Consider the following 19,107-nt stretch of genomic DNA (forward strand, 5'->3'; position numbering starts at 1 on the left):
CATTCAAAAATAAAACCATGTAAAACTTTAGAGCCTACAAGACCAATCAATCCTACCTCTTGTTCAGCCAATCGCTCAGACAAACAAGTTTGTTTACATTTGCAGAAGATAATGCTGCCTGCTTCTTGTTTACAATGTCACCAAAACTGAGAACAGGAATTTGCATGGCACTTTTGTAGTCAGCGTCACAAGATATTTACATGCTAGATGTACTAAAGATTCATATGTCCCTTCATGCTTCAACCACCATTCCATGCTGATGACATGTTCTGCTCGATAACTATCCAAAGCAGTGCAGACCAACACATGTTCATTTTCATCATCTGAGTCAGATGCCACCAACAGAAGGTTGATTTTCTTTTTTGGTGGTTTGGGTTCTGTAGTTTCTGCATTGGAGTGTTGCTCTTTTAAGACTTCTGAGAGCAGGCTCTACACCTCATCCCTCTGAGATTTTGAAAGGCACTTCAGATTCTAAAGATAGCTATCTTTAGAAATTTCACATTGGTATCTCCTCAAATTTGCAGTGAAAGTGTTCTTAAAATGAACAACATGTGCTGGGTCAACATCCGAGACTGCTATAACATGAAATATATGGCAGCATGTGGGTAAAACAGAACAGGAGACATACAATTCTCCCACAAGGAGTTCAGTCACAAATTTAATTAACACATTTTTTTAACGAGCATCATCAGCATGGAAGCATCTGGAATGATGGCCGAAGCATGAAGAGGCATATGAATCTTTAGCACATCTGGCACGTAAATATCTTGCAATGCCAGCTATAGCACTGCCATGTGAATGCCTGTTCTCACTTTCAGGTGACATTGTAATTAAGAAGTGGGCAGCATTATCTTCCCTAAATGTAAACAAACTTGTTTCTCTTAGCAATTGGCTGAACAAAGTGTAGGACTGAGTGGACTTGTAGGCTCTAAAGTTTTACATTGTTTTGTTACGGAGTGCAGTTATGTAACAAAAAACTACATTTGTAAGTTGCACTTTTATGATAAAGAGATTGCACTCTAGTACTTGTATGAGGTGAATTGAAAAATAATATTTCTTTTGTTTATCATTTTACAGTGCAAATATTTGTAATAAAAAATAATATAAAGTGAGCCCTGTACACTTTGTATTCTGTGTTGTAATTGACATCGATATATTTGAAAATGTAGAAAAGCATCCCAAAATTATCTAATAAATTTCAACTGGTATTCTATTGTTTAACAGTGCGATTAATTGCGATTAATTTTTTTGAGTTAATCGCATGAGTTAACTGTGATTAATCGACAGCCCTAGTAAACATATTTGCAATGCAAGTGACTCATTGAGGGTCAAGAGAAGGAGAGGTGGAGCCGACCATAGCTGACTGCAGTTTGTGTTTGTAGGGAATTAAGTGCTAGTTTAACAAAACATTAAGAAAATGGGCAATAGACACCGTAGTGATTTGTATTTAAAAAGACATTGTAAAAAGGGGAAAAAATTATTTTAAAACCCATATTTAAAAACTAACAACAATAGCAGCTTTGCCCTCCGGACTTCCCGAACATAAACCCTTTGCCTCTAAGGCAGATCAGTTTCATTTGTAGTTTCATGCCTAGACCAAGAACCTGATCACTATATTTTGTCTCAGAGACAGGTATTATAAGAAACATCCAAATATAGTTTTATAATAGAAATCATGGCAGAACTTTAGCAAGGGGAATTCTATGGGTAGCACTAGATTGTATCAGAATAACAAGAAACATTTCATAGGCAGAGATCACTCTTAAAAATTCAGCATTTTTAGGTATAATTTTATTTAGTTACTGAGGGCTACTGACAAGTGTAAGGGTGCACAGCACACACACAAAGGATATGACGTCACTGCATAGGTAGCCTAGGTGATTGGCACACAGGTCTGAGCTCCTGGATTAGCCTATCCCAGATAGGTGCAGCTGTGCTGGCATTGCAAAGCCACACCCACGTTACTGTGTCCGAACTGCTGCTGCACTCCGATCTGTGTCACATGGGCTACTGGGGGCATATTCCATGGTTCTCTGTGCTGCAGTAAGCTGATCTGATCTATGATTCTTTCCCAGTGAATTGTGGGAGAACTTGTCTGTTGTTCTGTGCACAGACAGAATTGTGGAAAGGCACTGGAGGACTATCAGCAATCAAGTGCTTCAGCCTGCTACTCATTACAAAGTGGGTGAGTTACCAGCCCAAGTGAAAGCCTCACTCAGACTGTAGCCTATACCCCAGGGCAGGCCAGCTAGTTCAGGTTCCAAGCACCACTAAACTTGGGCAACACAACATAGTATGTTGATGCGAGCATGAGTGGTGGGTATAAGAGGCTTGGAGAGACTAAGCCTCTCCGAACGGGGCAAGAAATGCCAGATGCGGTGCACCTTCCTCTGGAGGTACACTGGCCTGCTGCCTTTGGAGCACCACTGCCGGACACTCCCGAGAAATGTGGTGGCCACCAGCACCCGGACCATGGCCCTGGCCGCTCTCCACCCCAAGACCCCACTCCCACTCTGTCTCTTCCCCCATGACACTGCGCCTCTTCTCCCCAAGGCCCTCCCCTCGCTCCGCCTCTACCCACCCTCGCTCCACATCTTCCCCCTAGGTCCTCCCCACCTGCCACTTGCCCCTCTCTGCACCCTTTTCCCCCGTCGCTTGCCCTTAAGACAGGAGGGGGTAGAAAGGAGCAAGCAGCAGAGAGTTCAGGGGAGGGGACGGAAAGGAGCAAGTGGTGAGTTGAGCCTCAGGGAAGCAGTCAGAGAGGAGTGAGCAGCAGGCAGGGGGGCATCAAGGAGAAGAGGACGAGCGGGAGTGGGGCCTCGGGGCACAGTGGGGGGGTGGAGCATAGGCAGGGCTTCAAGTGAGGAGGCAGAGTGGGGGTGGGGTCACAGTCTGGGCACCAGTGGGCCCCCACACTTCTAGGGAGCTTCTGGCACTTGCGCACAGCCTCCCCAAATGCAAGAGTCACGCACTGCCTAGGGATGGGAACCAGGTTAAGGGCAACACCCGAATAAGAGCCTGGGTTAAATCTGCAACGAAGATGTACCCAGAGGCAGTGTCAATGCCCAATCGGGGCCTAATTCTGTGAACACATGTTACTTCAAAGGAATTGGTCTGTGAGTAAAGTTACTGTTATGCATAGGTGTTTACAGGACTGAGTCCTTAACAGATGCTACTAAGCACCTGCTCTGCTGGGAGGCACTTTGTTTTTAAGAGGCGGAGTTAGAGAAGGCTCCGTTTTCTGGGCAGTTTTGTCACTTTGTACCACTCCCTATTCTGGAATGGACCAGTATGTGGTGAGGAGCAGATAGCTAGGAGGGCTTACAAAGATTGGCAGGACTTTATGTTTGTTTTAAAAATGTAAATAAGTATTTACCAGTAGGTAGACTCCCCCTAATCGGCCTTTACTGATCTGGTATTGGCAGCCAGGACACTTTTCTGTGTTAACAGCCTGATTAGAAATTTCTACACACCCAGCTTGTTTCACTTTCTATCCAAATTAGTAATATTGATTAACTTCCATAAAAAGTAGAATAAAATTAAATACAAAACAGCTTAAAAATATAAGAGATTTTTTTAAAGCCATGAGATATTCTTATAAACAGAGTTAGGAGTGTTGTCAGCAGTGTTACCTACTACTGAGAATTAGCCAAGCCTATATACTACAAGTCCTGCCCTGAAAAGTTCCAACCTTAGCTTCTTTTCGACCTGCTGCTTTGTCCAGCTGACAAGTTATTCCAATTAGCCCAGTCTGATAATTCTTTAAATATTTACACAACAGAATCATCATTTTTTGGCAACAATCATCCATAAGACTGTGTATGTTTGTGACAGCTCGCATGGAAGTCAGAGAATGTCATTTCCAGGGCAACCACAACAAATGAGTGTTCATGCAACAGACAGAGAATATGTAAGCGGGAAGGGGGGGGAGAACAGGGGGGGAACGACATATTGATGTGAGGGTGAGACAGGACCAGACCAGTGACAGTAGAGGGGACTGTAATTTTCAGCATGCCACTTGTGTAGTAACCACTTAAGCAGAGAATAAAGGCCAGGCTGGCAAATAAAGGGGCAACACTGCCCTGCAAAATAACTAGAGTTTAAATTTAAAGAGGCTCTTTTTTCAAGATATTTTGCAATATGGAATAGAAAACAAAACCTTTTATCCGAGAAGCTCAACAAAATTAACAAAGGCAGTCAAGTATTATACAGACATTCATGAACATATCCTCATAACACTTTCATGAGGAAGGCGTCGCATCAATTTTGCATTTGGGAAAACTGAGGCACAGGGAAATTAGGTTACTTGCACATTATTTGCCTACATCCAAAATTGGTTTCATATTCACTGAGAACCTCTGGCTAAAATTCTGAACAAGACCAGTGCGAGTGCCATTTCATCTTTTTCAAAGCAAAGAAAACCTACTACACTCAAATAAGCTATGAAACCAGACTTCAGTACAGTTTTAATTATACTTTTCCTGATTTCACAAAATCAGCTGTAAGATACAACATTTAACAACAATCATGGTTTCAGAGTAACAGCCGTGTTAGTCTGTATTCGCAAAAAGAAAAGGAGTACTTGTGGCACCTTAGAGACTAACCAATTTATTTAAGCATAAGCTTTCGTGAGCTACAGCTCATTTCATCGGATGCAACATCCGATGAAGTGAGCTGTAGCTCATGAAAGCTTATGCTCAAATAAATTGGTTAGTCTCTAAGGTGCCACAAGTAATCATACCTTCAGTTTCTCTCAACACAATTTTATATACCTATATATTACAAAAAGTGCTTCTAATTTTACTTGACACAGTTAAAAAGTGCAATATGGCTCTTCACCCTATCCCTCATTTCTGTGATTTAACAGTGTAAACAAAAACCTGGTAGTTCTTACACTTTTTAAAAAAAGAATACATAAGAAAGTGAGTGAAAACTCCTCCTACCTTAGCCACCCAGCTGAACAATGGTGACATCCTACAAGATCAGACACAGATCACCACCCGCTGTTGTAACTTTAGCCACTTTCACAGCCTCTTTTTTCCACTTCTTGCCTGCTTTTGTCTGATAACCCTCTCACATCTGCATCGAGCAGTAGCCTAATTTATTGTGAAAACAGAAAAAGCTGTCTTTAAAAACAGTTTTTTAGGCAGCCCGTCTCATGCTGCAAAGAAGCATGTTCACTTCTCAGACTCTACAGCAACTATGAGGTCACTGGTCTTTGAGACTTCGCAATTCCACACAGTCTATCTCAGAGATTCTGTGCAAGAAAGGAAAGGGCTGGGTGGGTAAGGGGAGGAGGGGAATATGCCACAGGCAGCTTTGAGAAGAGACTCCACCTACTCGGACAAAAAGAGAGAGACAGAAAAGTACTAACAGAGTGCTGCTGTGTGGATTATTCAGGAAGTTGTGAAATGTGGTAGCTCCGCGCTTAACAGCACTGTAATAACATATCAATAATTTAAAGGGAAAAAAATACAAACTATACTGCCAACCAGCACTGAACTTTTAAGTAGCTCAGCTCAGCATAAAGACAGTATTCATAGCCGATGTTTAAAAAAAACCAAAACAGTTAATGTAGCTTTCTAGAAAAATGCCAGTGTCAAATAAATGTTTTAAATACAAATTGAAAGCAAAACCAAGCTTCTCTTTTAAACTGGCAAAAACGCAAGTTTCCTAAATAATCTTAGTTATTTCTAAGTAAGTTATTGACATTAAACCCAAAATACTAGTATCTCTAGTTTAAAAAACAAACTTACATTAACAGAGAACAGAACAAAAAATAACCTTTGAACCAATGTAAAGTGAATTTCAGGCAGGTCAAGATATGTTATTTGCCATCCAAACCAGATGTGCTTCAACTACCATACCACTGCTCCTCCTGTTAAAAATGCTAGGAGTGTCTGTAAACATACCTGAAGAAGAGCTCAGTACAGCTTGAATGCTTGTCTCCTATTGGACCAACTTCTGTTGGTGAAAAAGATATTACCTCACCCACCTGTCTCTGTAAACATATACACACGTTTACATCAATATACACATACCTACAACAACTGACATTAAGAAGCAAGTTCTCCTCTCAAGTCACTACTCAGCTGGGAGTAGAATATGGCATTAAGTCTCTTATTTGACATTAAAAGGCTATGCTGAATTTGAACTCATCAAGGAATGGTTGCACTCAACCTTAGAAACAAAGTGTAAAGGTCTGTAACATGCAAAAATACATGTGTTTGTTTACTCTGTGTCAGTGTGTCACAACTCTCCATCCTGTATACCCAAGCCTTGCTCGTAAAAGAAAGCATAGTATTGTTCTGTGGAGCAGCAATGGACAGAGAGGGCCGCAAGCAAGACATAGGTCCTGCACCACTTCGTACAGCACCTACAACATTTCAATCAATCTCCACATCACTAAATAGCAAGCAACTCTGGCAGAAAGTCTGACTTAAGTTTTAAGTTCTTCTAGGATATTCTTTGAAAATGTCTCATGTAAGAAACCTGTCCCATTCTAGACTACGGAACACAGTACATTATTGCACTATTATTTATTTGTATTGCGGCAGCAGAGGCCATAATCAGGGATCAGGTCACTTCACACAGGGTGAAAAGACTATCTCTGAACCAAAGAACTTACAATCTAAGTATACGATTTAGAGACAACAGAAGGATACAACAAACAGACAAGAGGAAATACAAAGTAACAGCGAGGCAATTATGATTATTGTAATAAGAAGTGGTCACTAGCCTTTCACCCTTTGGTGACCCACTCACAACTGAGATAACAATCATGGATGTTGAATGCCCAGAATGCTAGTCAATGATAATGCAGGAGGAAGCTTACAAAGCACTGCTTGGACTATGCCTCAGTCTAGAAAGGTCATTAGATTTCTCACTCTCATGGACAGTAGTCATCAACTTCAACATCAAGGAGTCATCATGGATAGTTCTCTGAAGACATCCACGCAGTGTGCAGCGGCAGTCAAAAAAGCAAATGGGATGTTAGGAATCATTAAAAAAGGGATAGAGAATAAGACAGAGAATATCTTATTGCCCTTATATAAATCCATGGTATGCCCACATCTTGAATACTGTGTACAGATGTGGTCCCCTCATCTCAAAAAAGATATACTGGCATTACAAAAGGTTCAGAAAAGGGCAACTAAAATGATTAGGGGTTTGAAACAGGTCCCATATGAGAAGAGATGAAAGAGACTAGGTCTTTTCAGCTTGGAAAAGAGGAGACTGGGGGGGATATGATAGAGGTATATAAAATCATGAGTGGTGTGGAGAAAGTGAATAAGGAAAAGTTATTTACTTGTTCCCATAATAGAAGAACATGGGGCCACCAAATGAAATTAATGGGTAGCAGGTTTAAAACAAATAAAAGGAAGTTCTTCACTCAGTGCACAGTCAACCTGTGGAACTCCTTGCCTGAGGAGGTTGTGAAGGCTAGGACTATAACAGTTTTTAAAAGAGAACTGGATAAATTCACGGAGGTTAAGTCCATTAATAGCTATTAGCCAGGATGGGTAAGGAATGGTGTTCCTAGCCTCTGTTTGTCAGATGGTGTAGATGGATGGCAGGAGAGAGATCACTAGATCATTACCCGTTAGGTTCACTCCTCTGGGGCACCTGGCATTGGCCACTGTCGGTAGACAGGATACTGGGCTGGATGGACCTTTGGTCTCACCCAGTATGGCCATTCTTATGTTTTTAACTTCATCAAGGGGGGAAAAAACTATTTACCAATATAATATACTTAAACCTTTTGCACCTTTTATCTGAGGATCTTAAAGTCCTTTGACATAAATATTATGTTCATTTTACAGATGGGTAAGTTAAGCTACTGAAAGGTTAAGTGACTTACTCAAGGTCACACATTTAGTCAGTGGAAGAGCCATATAAAGAACTGCAGAGTCCTGATTCAAAGTCCTTTGCTTTAAACAACTGGTTCTCAACCTATGGCCCATAGGCTGCTTGAGGCCCAATCAGCGCAGAGCTGCAGCCCATATGACATCCTCAGGGCCATACAAGTAGTATTGGATGTGGCCCACAATGGTAAATAAGTTGAGAACCACTGCGTTAAACACTAGACTGCAGTGTTTGTCCATGAAGCCAGAGTAAGTTGTCCAATTTCAGCTAATAAGGAGAGATTCATTGACAGGCAAAATTGACTTTTACATTATTCTTTATCCCAGATGTGTTTTATTTTAGTAAATAAAATACAGGAAGGGCTCTATCATGCAACCTTTACTCACAGAGGGCCTGATCCAAAGCCCACTGAAATCAATAGGAATCTTTCTATTGGCTTCAATGGGCTTTGGATCAGGTCCAAAGTTTGGGTTGCAGGTTCTGGCCCTACAACAATAAAAATACAAGTCATTCCAAAGTTTCATAAAGGTGAATGGAAAAGAGGGGTGTATTTTTAAAAACAATTTGGAATTTTAAGCTTCTGGTAATAACATTGAATGGGTTGATGGCCTCAGTCTGTTCTTCAGGCATCCACATTCAATGCCACTATCCCAACTTGAACTAATTGGCTCTCACAGCAAAGAGCCTAAGAATAAAAGTGTGTGCACTATGCTTACTCTCTGAAGGTGGTCTCTCCAGAGGCATTTTGGCAAGGGAGCAGGGAGAAGTTTTCACTGCCGCTGGTCATAATGCAGGTATACTGTAGAGGAGTAAAAGGCATCTCTTTTCAGGGCTTCAAATCTGGCACCTTTCATGAGCACTAGATGTACTTTTAAATCTAAGTGTATTTGTAAGTTAGGCCCAGATTTCTAAAGGTATTTTGGTGTTGCAGCACTCAGCATTGCAAGACATAACGGATATAGGAGCTTAAATTTCATTTTCAAAAATTGCTGAGTGCCACAATACCTAAATATCTTTAGAAATCTGGGCCTTAGTCCGCTTTTTTTAAATAAAGCAATTAGGGGCATGAGGAAAGGAGGATGTTGTCCTTACTTAGTGCTCATAATAGCGGGATCTGTCATCCGTTATGTGAGAGTGTTGAAGTCATATTCTTCCGACACTGATCATAAACATGTCTCTAAAGCTACTCTTTCTCTCCCTGCTTCAGTGTAGATCTTCTATCTACACAGAAGCTTTCCCAGCTGTCCCTTCCTGGCTGGGTTCCTGCTACAGTTACAGTTTTAAACAAACAATACACATATCCTCCCAGTTTCCATTAGATGATAATGTCGGTCAGGAGACCTGACTCGAACTGACTCAGTGTGTGATCCTGAGCCAGCCACTTAACCTCACCCTCTACATCAGCTTCCAAATCTGTGAATTGCAATAGCAATGTTTACATGGCTTTGTAAAGGGCTCTGAGGATCCTTTGCATTCGGATTCAGAAAATTAGGCATTGAAATCCAAGTTGTGCCACAGATTTGATTTTGGGCAAATTGCTTACACTTTGTACTTCCTAGTCTTACAAGGGTGAGGGTTGCATGCATTAATTAATATTGTGAGATACGCAGATACTATATTGATGGAGAGTTTGAGTGCATAGAGAAATATTTAATAATATCTGAAATATTTTAGCATAAATGGAAACAATTTCAATATTTCCCCCATCCTCCAAAAAATAGTTTCAGCTATTTAATAGGAATAGTAACTGTATTCATCTTCTAAGACATCAGACATTCTAAAAATAGAACCTCTGTATTTTTCTATTTTTAAAGTCTAGCTTTGCAAAGTTTAAGCAAATAACTTCTTTCCCAAAAAGTAATGTACATCCATTTTGGGCAAGTGGAAAAATTACGAGAGTAAGGAACACATTTCTATGTATAAGCACTAAAAAGGAGCATTTGAAACACCTTGTCTAAATTAAAGATCTTTACACCAAAACAGTCTACTGGATATTATAATGGAAAATATTAGCAGATAATTGCTACTATTTCAAAAAGTTCAGTCACTGGTAGTAGCAATTTACATGCAAGAATACTTTAAAGCCATATTTTTAACTGTACATAATCAGAAAATGGCTTGTTCAGTTCTGCAGATGTCTACCATTAACTTACAAAAAACAAACAAAACAACTTACTTCTCCTTAATGATAGCGGCCTGCTTTCAAAAAAGCATTTGTAAATTTGTAAGAAGAATTTAAAGTTCTAAGATCTTTCAAGTCATCTAGTTTGTCTTCTGGCCAATGCAAAGACCATTCCCTGTCACAGTCTAATTTTAAAGGCTGTAATTATCTTTGAGACTTCATTGGAGGCTAACAATGACGGGTTCATAAGAATTCAGACCACGCAGAGCACTGGCTAGGTTACTAGCTCCAACACTTAGTCTCTGAGCATTTGCACCTCACTTTCCAAATTATAATGCTGAATGCATTACAGAGGTAGACTCTCAGCTGCTGTCATGGTGCCAAGACTAGATGTTTGCTCAGTGGTACCTTTATAGCAGGAGGGCCTAGTTCAATCCATTTCTTTTTGGAATTTTTCCCCTGGTGGTGCATTCATTTATTCACTCCTCCTTTTATGAACACCCCCACTTTCACCTTTATTATGGGTTCAATAGGTTTCTTGAAGTTTCAATAGGTTTCCTCCATTGACCCAAGCAGGTATAACTTTTTTTTCCCCAGCAGAGACAGACGGGGAAAGGAAATGAAGAAAAGTTCTTATGGTGTCACTCTCCCTTTAAGAAGGCTAGCTGACAGAGATTTCTTACATGAATTCACTGACTGATAATTGCACCCCACTTCTTGACACATTTGAATAAAAAATGTTCAGACTGCTTGAAGAATGCCAGACCTCCATTCCACCTAACCTACACCCTCCTTTCCCCCCGCTTCATCTCTCTTCTCCCATTTTATTACTGTAACCCCCCCACGTGTGTGTTCTGTATAGTATTTGACAAGCTGCAAAACTGTATAGTTCTATTGGCGATCTCATGAGGAGAAGGTATTTGGGAACATTCACAAGCTGCTGTAAATCATTTTCATTTTTGTACTTGTTATTGTTCATTTCTTTAAAAAGAAAATCAATTAACATTAATTTTAAAAAATACTTGCTGGCTCATCGGACTTAGTTTGGCATTGTCTCAGCAATAAGGAAAAAAAATAAATGTTATCACCATGCATTGTCCCCTAAGTGGCCCTTTCACTTCTGTGGAACTCTGACTGGTAGCGGAGCATTCACACACACTGCATAAGACAGCCAAAGTGAACTTGTGATGCTGGCCTGCAGAGAGCTTCCCCACATACAGACCTGGTATGAATGTCTTCTTTTCAACCATGGCACTTCTTCCATCTTGTATACACACAGCTAACAGAATTCTCATGCTGGCTCCAACACAGACCTAAGTGACTGCTTCCTCAAGGGAAGGGAGTGCTCTAAGTGGATCTGTTATCACCACTTGTGTTTTGCAGATCTGAGACTTCACCTCTGTGAAGCCAGCAAGGTAAAAGGTGTGTATGTGGATTTGAGAAAGCCAACTGGGACTAGCAAAACCATTCACACGGATCTACTGCAGGCAGAGAAAAAGACAGGCTTTCCTCTACTCTGTAGCCCAGCCTCCAAGGACCTGGGTCAAACTAGAACTGCGGGCCAGCTCTTCAAAAAATATATGAGAAAAGACCGTTTTTTGTTCTTTTGTTTTTAATTTTGGCTAACTTGTTGTCATGAAAAAGAAAATGACTAAACACAAAGACAAAGATGGCTTCCTAACCTAAACGATCCAGCTACACAAGATCTGCCTTCACCTACTAGAGTGACGGACCAAAAACACTGTCATCCAGTTAGCCCTTTGTCCAAGCGGAAAATACATTAGTCAAGTGCTGAGGGGGGATAGGGTAGCCTCCATGGCTACTACTGTACCCTAAAATGAGTTACACAAAACGTAAAATTTCTGTAAGAGGGAATTCAAATAGTCTGCTTCCCTTAGAATTTGCTGCATAAGCATACAGTGCTCAATGTGGCAGTAGACGTTAGAAAAACAATGTTTGGGTCAAGAAAAAAAAAGAAAACTATAAAATTAAAAAAACAATTACAAGGAAGATTAGCTCTACTGGTCATAAGAATTTTCCTAGATAAACCTCTTTTTGTCAGGGTTGCCCACACAGCACTGAACAAGATTCTAGTGTGGGAAAGGCAGATCTGCCTTTCCTCAGCCTCATTCTGAATGTGTTCTAGGTAAGGGGGAGGTGGGGTTGCAGGTTCAAATACAGTGAATGAATTCAACAAAAGCCTCTCCCTCTTTGCTAGGGAACAGGTAGCTCTAATCATCTGATTCAGAATCCTCAGAGAGGGAGGAAAACTTCCTTCATCAGCCAAGGACTAGGGTGAATACGCTGTGCCGGGGAATCCTCATAAGGGGTCTTTTTGCTCATTTTGAGGGGTGGATTTATGACCCTTGTTGCAAGAATCTTAGGGACACTGGCAAACAGCTAAGGAGAAGCCCCCAAAACAGTGCTGTAGAAACTTAGGAGTGGAGTGGGGTGGGGTGGGGAAGCTGGTAGCATGCAGGGCGAAACATGCAGCAAGAGTCCTTTGATGCTGTCATCCGGCAATCTCCAGCCTTCCTTAAAATACCTACTGTAGACCGAGAAGGAGGCAGCAAAAAAATCCTGAGGAAAGGAGGTCTCAGCTGCTGAGGAAACTTTTACCTCTGAGTACAGAAGCTAGAAGCCTTGGGAGCAGCATCAATGCAGTTCTGCAGGCCTGCCCGTAGAGGGTGCTGACCAGCAACAGTACTGGGATTCAAAACCAGTAGCCAGCCTTCCAGCCTTGGAAAAAGCAAATAACACGGCAGCTCCAAGCCTCCTGTAGCAGTGAATTCCCACAATTATTTAAACTTACAAACTTCCAGTAAGGCTGCAGATTTACTTTCAATGTTTGTAGTTCATGTTCACTCACAGCATCTAATTCAAGAACAGCATAACAATCAAAAAGACGTATCAGTGGCAATGGAATATAATTGATGCAATGCTGCTTATTGGTTGAATCCCTTGGATGATAAGATATTAGGAATAAAACAATTAAATACAGATTAACCATGTCTAACACTAAATTTACAATGAAAGAGCTTCATTCACATCATCCAAGTTCCTACTCTTTTCTCTCCCCTTCCTCTCCCCCTCCCCCTCCCAAGTATTGTATTTCCTTTCTCTTGGAGTCTTCAACTGTTCCCTGGCGATTACTCTCGTTAGTCATCAAGAAAGAGAAGTTTGGCAAAAAAAAGCTTTCAGACATTTAAGGAAGGGAGCAAAAAAAATTCTTAAGAGGAAAGACTGCAAACCACCGAAACACTGAATAAACAGACGTGATTGGAGCAACTTTCATTCTGAATCGCAGTTCTTAAGGATTAAAATAAAATTTCCCTTCATTTTGAAATATGTTGTTAAAGAAAATTATTTAGTTAGAAGGAAACTACTTGATTTGGGAAGACATCTCATTCCTTTATAGAGGGGCATTCCTGAACACTGGAAAACTATATATATATATATATATAAATAAAATAGTATATATTTATATAGTATATATTTTATATAAAATAGTATGTATTTTAAGTACTAAATAAGGATTTCGGCTTCTATAGTCATAAAACTGTAAGAAAATATTTTTCCAGTAATATTGAGGCAAAGGAAACAGGGAGTAGTCATGAGATCTCATTGGATTGATTAAATCAAAACTCTAACTATACTATGATAGGTTTCAGAGTAGCAGCCGTGTTAGTCTGTATCCGTAAAAAGAAAAGGAGTACTTGTGGAACCTTAGAGACTAACAAATTTATTAGAGCATAAGCTTTCGTGAGCTACAGCTCACTTCATCGGATGCATACAGTGGAAAATATAGTGGGGAGATTTTATATACACAGAGAACATGAAACAATGGGTGTTACCATACAGACTGTAGCAAGAGTGATCAAGAAAGGTGAGCTATTACCAGCAGAAGAGGGGGGGGGGCGGGTTGAGGGGGGAGAGGACACCTTTTGTAGTGATAATCAAGGAGGGCCATTTCCCAGTCTTTATTCAAGCCTAAGTTAATTGTATCCAGTTTGCAAATTAATTCCAATTCAGCAGTCTCTTGTTGGAGTCTGTTTTTGAAGCTTTTTTGTTGAAGAATTGCCCCTTTTAGGTCTGTAATTGAGTGACCAAAGAGATTGAAGTGTTCTCTCACTGGTTTTTGAATCCCTGACAGCAGGATTGGCTGGCTATTTAGACTCCCTCCTCAGGTCCTATGCTACCAGCACTCCCCGCTATCTTCGAGACACCACTCACTTCCTGAGAAAACTACAGTCCATCGGTGATCTTCCTGAAAACACCATCCTAGCCACTATGGATGTAGAAGCCCTCTACACCAACATTACACACAAAGATGGACTACAAGCTGTCAGGAACAGTATCCCCAATAATGTCACGGCAAACCTGGTGGCTGAACTTTGTGACTTTGTCCTCACCCATAACTATTTCACATTTGGGGACACTGTCTACCTTCAAATCAGCGGCACTGCTATGGGTACCCGCATGGCCCCACAGTATGCCAACATTTTTATGGCTGACTTAGAACAATGCTTCCGCAGCTCTTGTCCCCTAATGCCCCTACTCTACTTGTGCTACATTGATGACATCTTCATCATCTGGACCCTTGGAAAAGAAGCCCTTGAGTAGGAGAACACTTCAATTTCTTTGGTCACTCGATTACAGACCTAAAAGTGGCAATCCTTCAACAAAAAAAACCTTCAAAAACAGACTCCAACAAGAGACTGCTGAATTGGAATTAATTTGCAAACTGGATACAATTAACTTAGGCTTGAATAAAGACTGGGAGTGGATGTGTCATTACACAAAGTAAAACTATTTCCCCTTGTTTATTTCCCCTCCTACTGTTCTTGTAAAGTGCTGGAAATGGCCCACCTTGATTTTTCCCCTTCCCGCCCTCCGCCGCTCTCCTGCTGGTAATAACTCACCTTTCTTGAAAAAAGAAAAGGAGGACTTGTGGCACCTTAGAGACTAACCAATTTATTTGAGCATGAGCTTTCGTGAGCTACAGCTCACTTCATCAGATGTTTACCGTGGAAACTGCAGCAGACTTTCTTGATCACTCTTGTTACAGTCTGTATGGTAACACCCATTGTTTCATGTTCTCTGTGTATATAAAATCTCCTCACTATATTTTCCACTGTATGCATCCGAAGAAGTGAGCTGTAGCTCACGAAAGCTTATGCTCTAATAAATTGGTTAGTCTCTAAGGTGCCACAAGTACTCCTTTTCTTTATACAATGATAGCTTTTCAATGTGCTATAGATAATCCATAACCACGACTAGCTACTTACATAAAATGGAGCATCACATTAGATAAATCATAGATGGTACATAATAAAATAATTCTGCACATATACTTTTACCGCCAAAGGCCTTGATCCTATAAAGACTCATGCATATGATTAATTTTAAGCATGGGAGTAGTCCCATTGAATTAAGCACATGAGTAAGTAATTGCAGAAACAGGGGCCCAAAAGGCTAGATCTTAATACTCTAGATGACTATTAAAAGTAGATTATGCTACCAATACTGCACAATGTGGCATCTTTTTAAATCTACTTATGATAGCATGCATGGTATATCTGCCATAATCACACAGTTTTTTATCATTAAAAAACATGTTTTACTAATTGCTTGAATAAATATCAATTTAATGTTTGTTTTCCAGTAGATCATTGATACTGCTTTTAAACACATGCAAACACATAAAACTGAAATCAACTAATTTGGTACCAGAAACATAAAATATAATCATAAATTACAAGACATGCGGTCTCGGCAGGTATTTCTAAATGCCTGATTTTGAATTGGTCCTTAATTTCCCCATTAATCACTCTGATTAATGAGTAAAGAGTCACAATCTTAAAAAAAAGTCCACATGTTCTATTGAAATTTCTCTTTATTTTGGTTGAGGTAGTACTCCTTTTCTTTATTTTGGGTGTTCTAAGACAATGGCCATTGTCTAATAAATTGAAGAAAATGAGACTATTGAACAGAACAAAACAAACCACAGCATAGCAAAACACAGTGATTTTCTAATAAAAACATAGCCACTAACTTCTTTGGTTTTAGTTAAAGTAGCAGTTTCACTGGAAAGGAAGCTAACAGTAAAAACTCACAGTTAGGGCTAGACCTCAGTGGATGTAAATCACCATGGAGTCACTAAAATCAATGAAGCACTAGCAACTTATATCTGCTGAGAAATTGGCCCGAAGGATGTAAAACTTTTTTTAACCGGAAAGGGCTCCATCCTGCTCCCACTGAAATCAATAGCTCGTTTCCCACTGTATCTTTTATGAATGCTATCATCACCAAAGCAAGCAAAGGTAACACAAGGAAAAATGAATACCATGTTTTCCTGTTGTTTTCCAGAATCCAACTGTAGAAATCTTAATTTCTGTAACATTGCCCTCATATCACAGACCTCACTGCTCCAGTCCTCTCACAAAACAAGCACTAGAACTTCAGCAGGATAGAACTAATTCTTTCCAGACTGGCTTGTATAGACTAATTACCGCATTTTAACCAATTAAAAAGCGCCTTCAGCAATACTGACCAATCAAGCTTCAGTCTTAGTGATGCTTTTTCACTGCCAGCCTTCATCAGATTAGAAGCTGCAGCATACCCAGAGATGCCATTTCCTGTGTAATGCTGTATTCAAATCATTACTGGTAACTTGCAATATGTGCAATAATTTTGCATGAGACATAATTTTATTTGTCTTTTGATAGAATTATCCATGATTTTTATGTTGCACTGTGGTGCTACTTATTGTATTCTAGTTCAAAAACACTGGGAATAGGAAATTAAATAAGCAATGTTTGCTTGTGTGTATGTTTCATCTCCTGTTTCTTATTTTTCCTCCTCCAGTTTATTAACCCCTGCAATGTACCTAGATAGTGTGGACTCTATACTCTTATGCTGTATATAAAATGCTGTTTTTGGCTAAGAGCAAGAGCAACAAACATTTGGTTTAAACTCAGAAATGAGATTCAAGCAATGCCTATCATCCCCCAATATCCCCTTTCTTCATTCCAACTAATACATGTTATTAATTAAAAAATACACATTCCAGAATTTCATCAAATATGCTTTACCTTCTCACTCTCAGCAAATTCTTTCTAGAAGAAACATTTCCTTAAAAGTACATTGCAAAATAATTGTTAAATATAAAACACAAAACTGACTGTTAAAATGTTGCAATGAGATTTGACCCCAGTGATCTTCCATGTTTTTGATCAAGCTTAAACACTTCAAAGGCCTTAGCATATTTTACTGTAAGACACAACTGCATATTTCTGCCACATGTCCTGACTGTACTTCCATTTTCCTGTTAGAACAATGGACTCCTTAACTAGTTTGATCTGTTGTCCTATAATTATTAATCCAAGCATACATTTCAACTGATTCATTCAGTATGGGTCCTCTAACTGTTTTACATGATAGATCATCCCTTACACTTAATAACTAATGCCCCAATTCTGCAAACACTGATGCATGTGTATGACTTCAAACATGTGAGTGGTATGTGTGTGGATACCACAGTTAAGCACATGTGTAAGTGTTTTCAGGATCAGGGCCTAAAATATTATTTCAAATGTGGCAGATTGTTTAGTTAAATAAATAAAATAAAATAGTTATATCTTTTTCTTAATAATAATTTGAGCACTGATCCTGCCACGGGCTTTGTGCAAGTAGCCCCCCTGTGTTCACGCAGAGTGCCGTGACTCCTCGGGGCTTAGGGCATTGGCAGGGATCAACCTGCACAAAGCCAGCTGCAGGGCTGAGATTACAGTGCCTTTCATCTCAAACAATCCTAAAGTGCATTAAAAATAAGAACTAGCCAACCTACCATGGAAATGCAGCAATCTCTGAAGCAGAATACTATATGGCATTTTAGGCTGGAACACAGAGAAATGCTAGATCCCACTGTAATTGCAAGCATAATACAATTACCCATATTATGGACAATACTTTGATTTTATGTCTCACCCCAAAAAATGCATGACTGGTACCATGGTGCCACTTACCACCAGGATGGGGTATTGGTTTAGTTCTGATTTAAAATGGTGTGAGAGGCCACTGAATACACAAACCCATTTAATGTCTAAAAAAATTTTTAATCTCTGTATAGTTTATCATTTCTAAAAGTATGAACTGGCATTCCTTTGTATTTTCTTAATGTGTTGTATAGCATTTATGGAGGACCCAGTGTAGAAATCAAAAGAGGGAAATGACATACTCAGGTCAATAAGAAACAAAGATAATTTTGGCAGCAATATTTAAGCAATGGTTATCAGGATGGATAAAAATTGTGTTTTTAAATAAAAGTTTTTTAAATTTAAAGCAATTTTTAACAAATATAAATTTTGTTTTGATTTAAATAAACCTATTTTGAAATAAACATGAAATTGATAACCTATGCCATGTCCTAAATTTATTATAATCTATTAAAAACCACAAATTACATACAAAAAGAAATTAAGCAGTATATATGCTGCCAAGTTTTAAAGAAATCACTAAGCTGGTGAAAGTCATTGCTAAGCTCCTGGATTCAGTTTGTTGAAGTGCTTTTGACAGCGGTATCTTCTTCTGTAGGTGCAGAGAGACTATCTTCTTAATTTTAGTTTTAGTTTAGTTCAGTTCAATGATGAATTCATTCAAAGCTTAGAAACCAGAAGGGAGTTGAAAAAGCAGAAAAGCTTGTTTTCCTCTTCCAATCTGAATAAAAACTAGATGTGAAACGGAGAGATCTACTATTTCTAAAATCTTGAAGGACATGGTGACCAGAATAATCAGTTCAGTTCATTAACTACAAATAATATTGCCCTTCTTTAATAAATCAGTTAGTGGTAAGTGCAAAACATGGTTTGATGAACTTCCATAAAAAAATTTCTTATGTATTTAGCACTTTTAAGGTAGCTTTGTTTAATAAAAAAATTGTAAATGCTGATTTTAATTGAATTTGAATTTCCATTCAAATACAACTTGACACAAATCACAGGTAAAAAAAACCAATCATCATCTAGTAAATAAGAAATACATCATTCACCATTTTCTAACATAATAAAAATATAATAATCTGAATATGGGTAAATTAAGCTAAATAACTGTTAAAATAA

The 19,107-nt window shown here is 39.3% G+C and overlaps 1 protein-coding gene across 7 annotated transcripts in view; it reads right to left on the bottom strand.

The window, feature by feature from the left end:
- The window catches only part of TBC1D1 (TBC1 domain family member 1), a 212,046-nt gene that overhangs the window by 145,494 nt on the left and 47,445 nt on the right, over positions 1–19,107 (bottom strand). The window contains exon 2 of one of the 7 annotated variants that reach the window (XM_078852575.1): positions 4,944–5,096. The exons of 5 other annotated variants lie outside the window; for them this stretch is intronic. In XM_078852575.1, coding sequence (XP_078708701.1) covers positions 4,944–4,973 — 30 coding nt within the window. In that variant the 5' untranslated portion in view covers positions 4,974–5,096. Of the gene's footprint in view, positions 1–4,943; positions 5,258–19,107 lie in introns of those variants that run through there. One more of the 7 variants, XM_078852574.1, reaches the window with a different exon arrangement.

Source organism: Lepidochelys kempii, chromosome 4 (assembly GCF_965140285.1).
Source record: "Lepidochelys kempii isolate rLepKem1 chromosome 4, rLepKem1.hap1, whole genome shotgun sequence".
Lineage (NCBI taxonomy): Eukaryota > Metazoa > Chordata > Testudines > Cheloniidae > Lepidochelys > Lepidochelys kempii.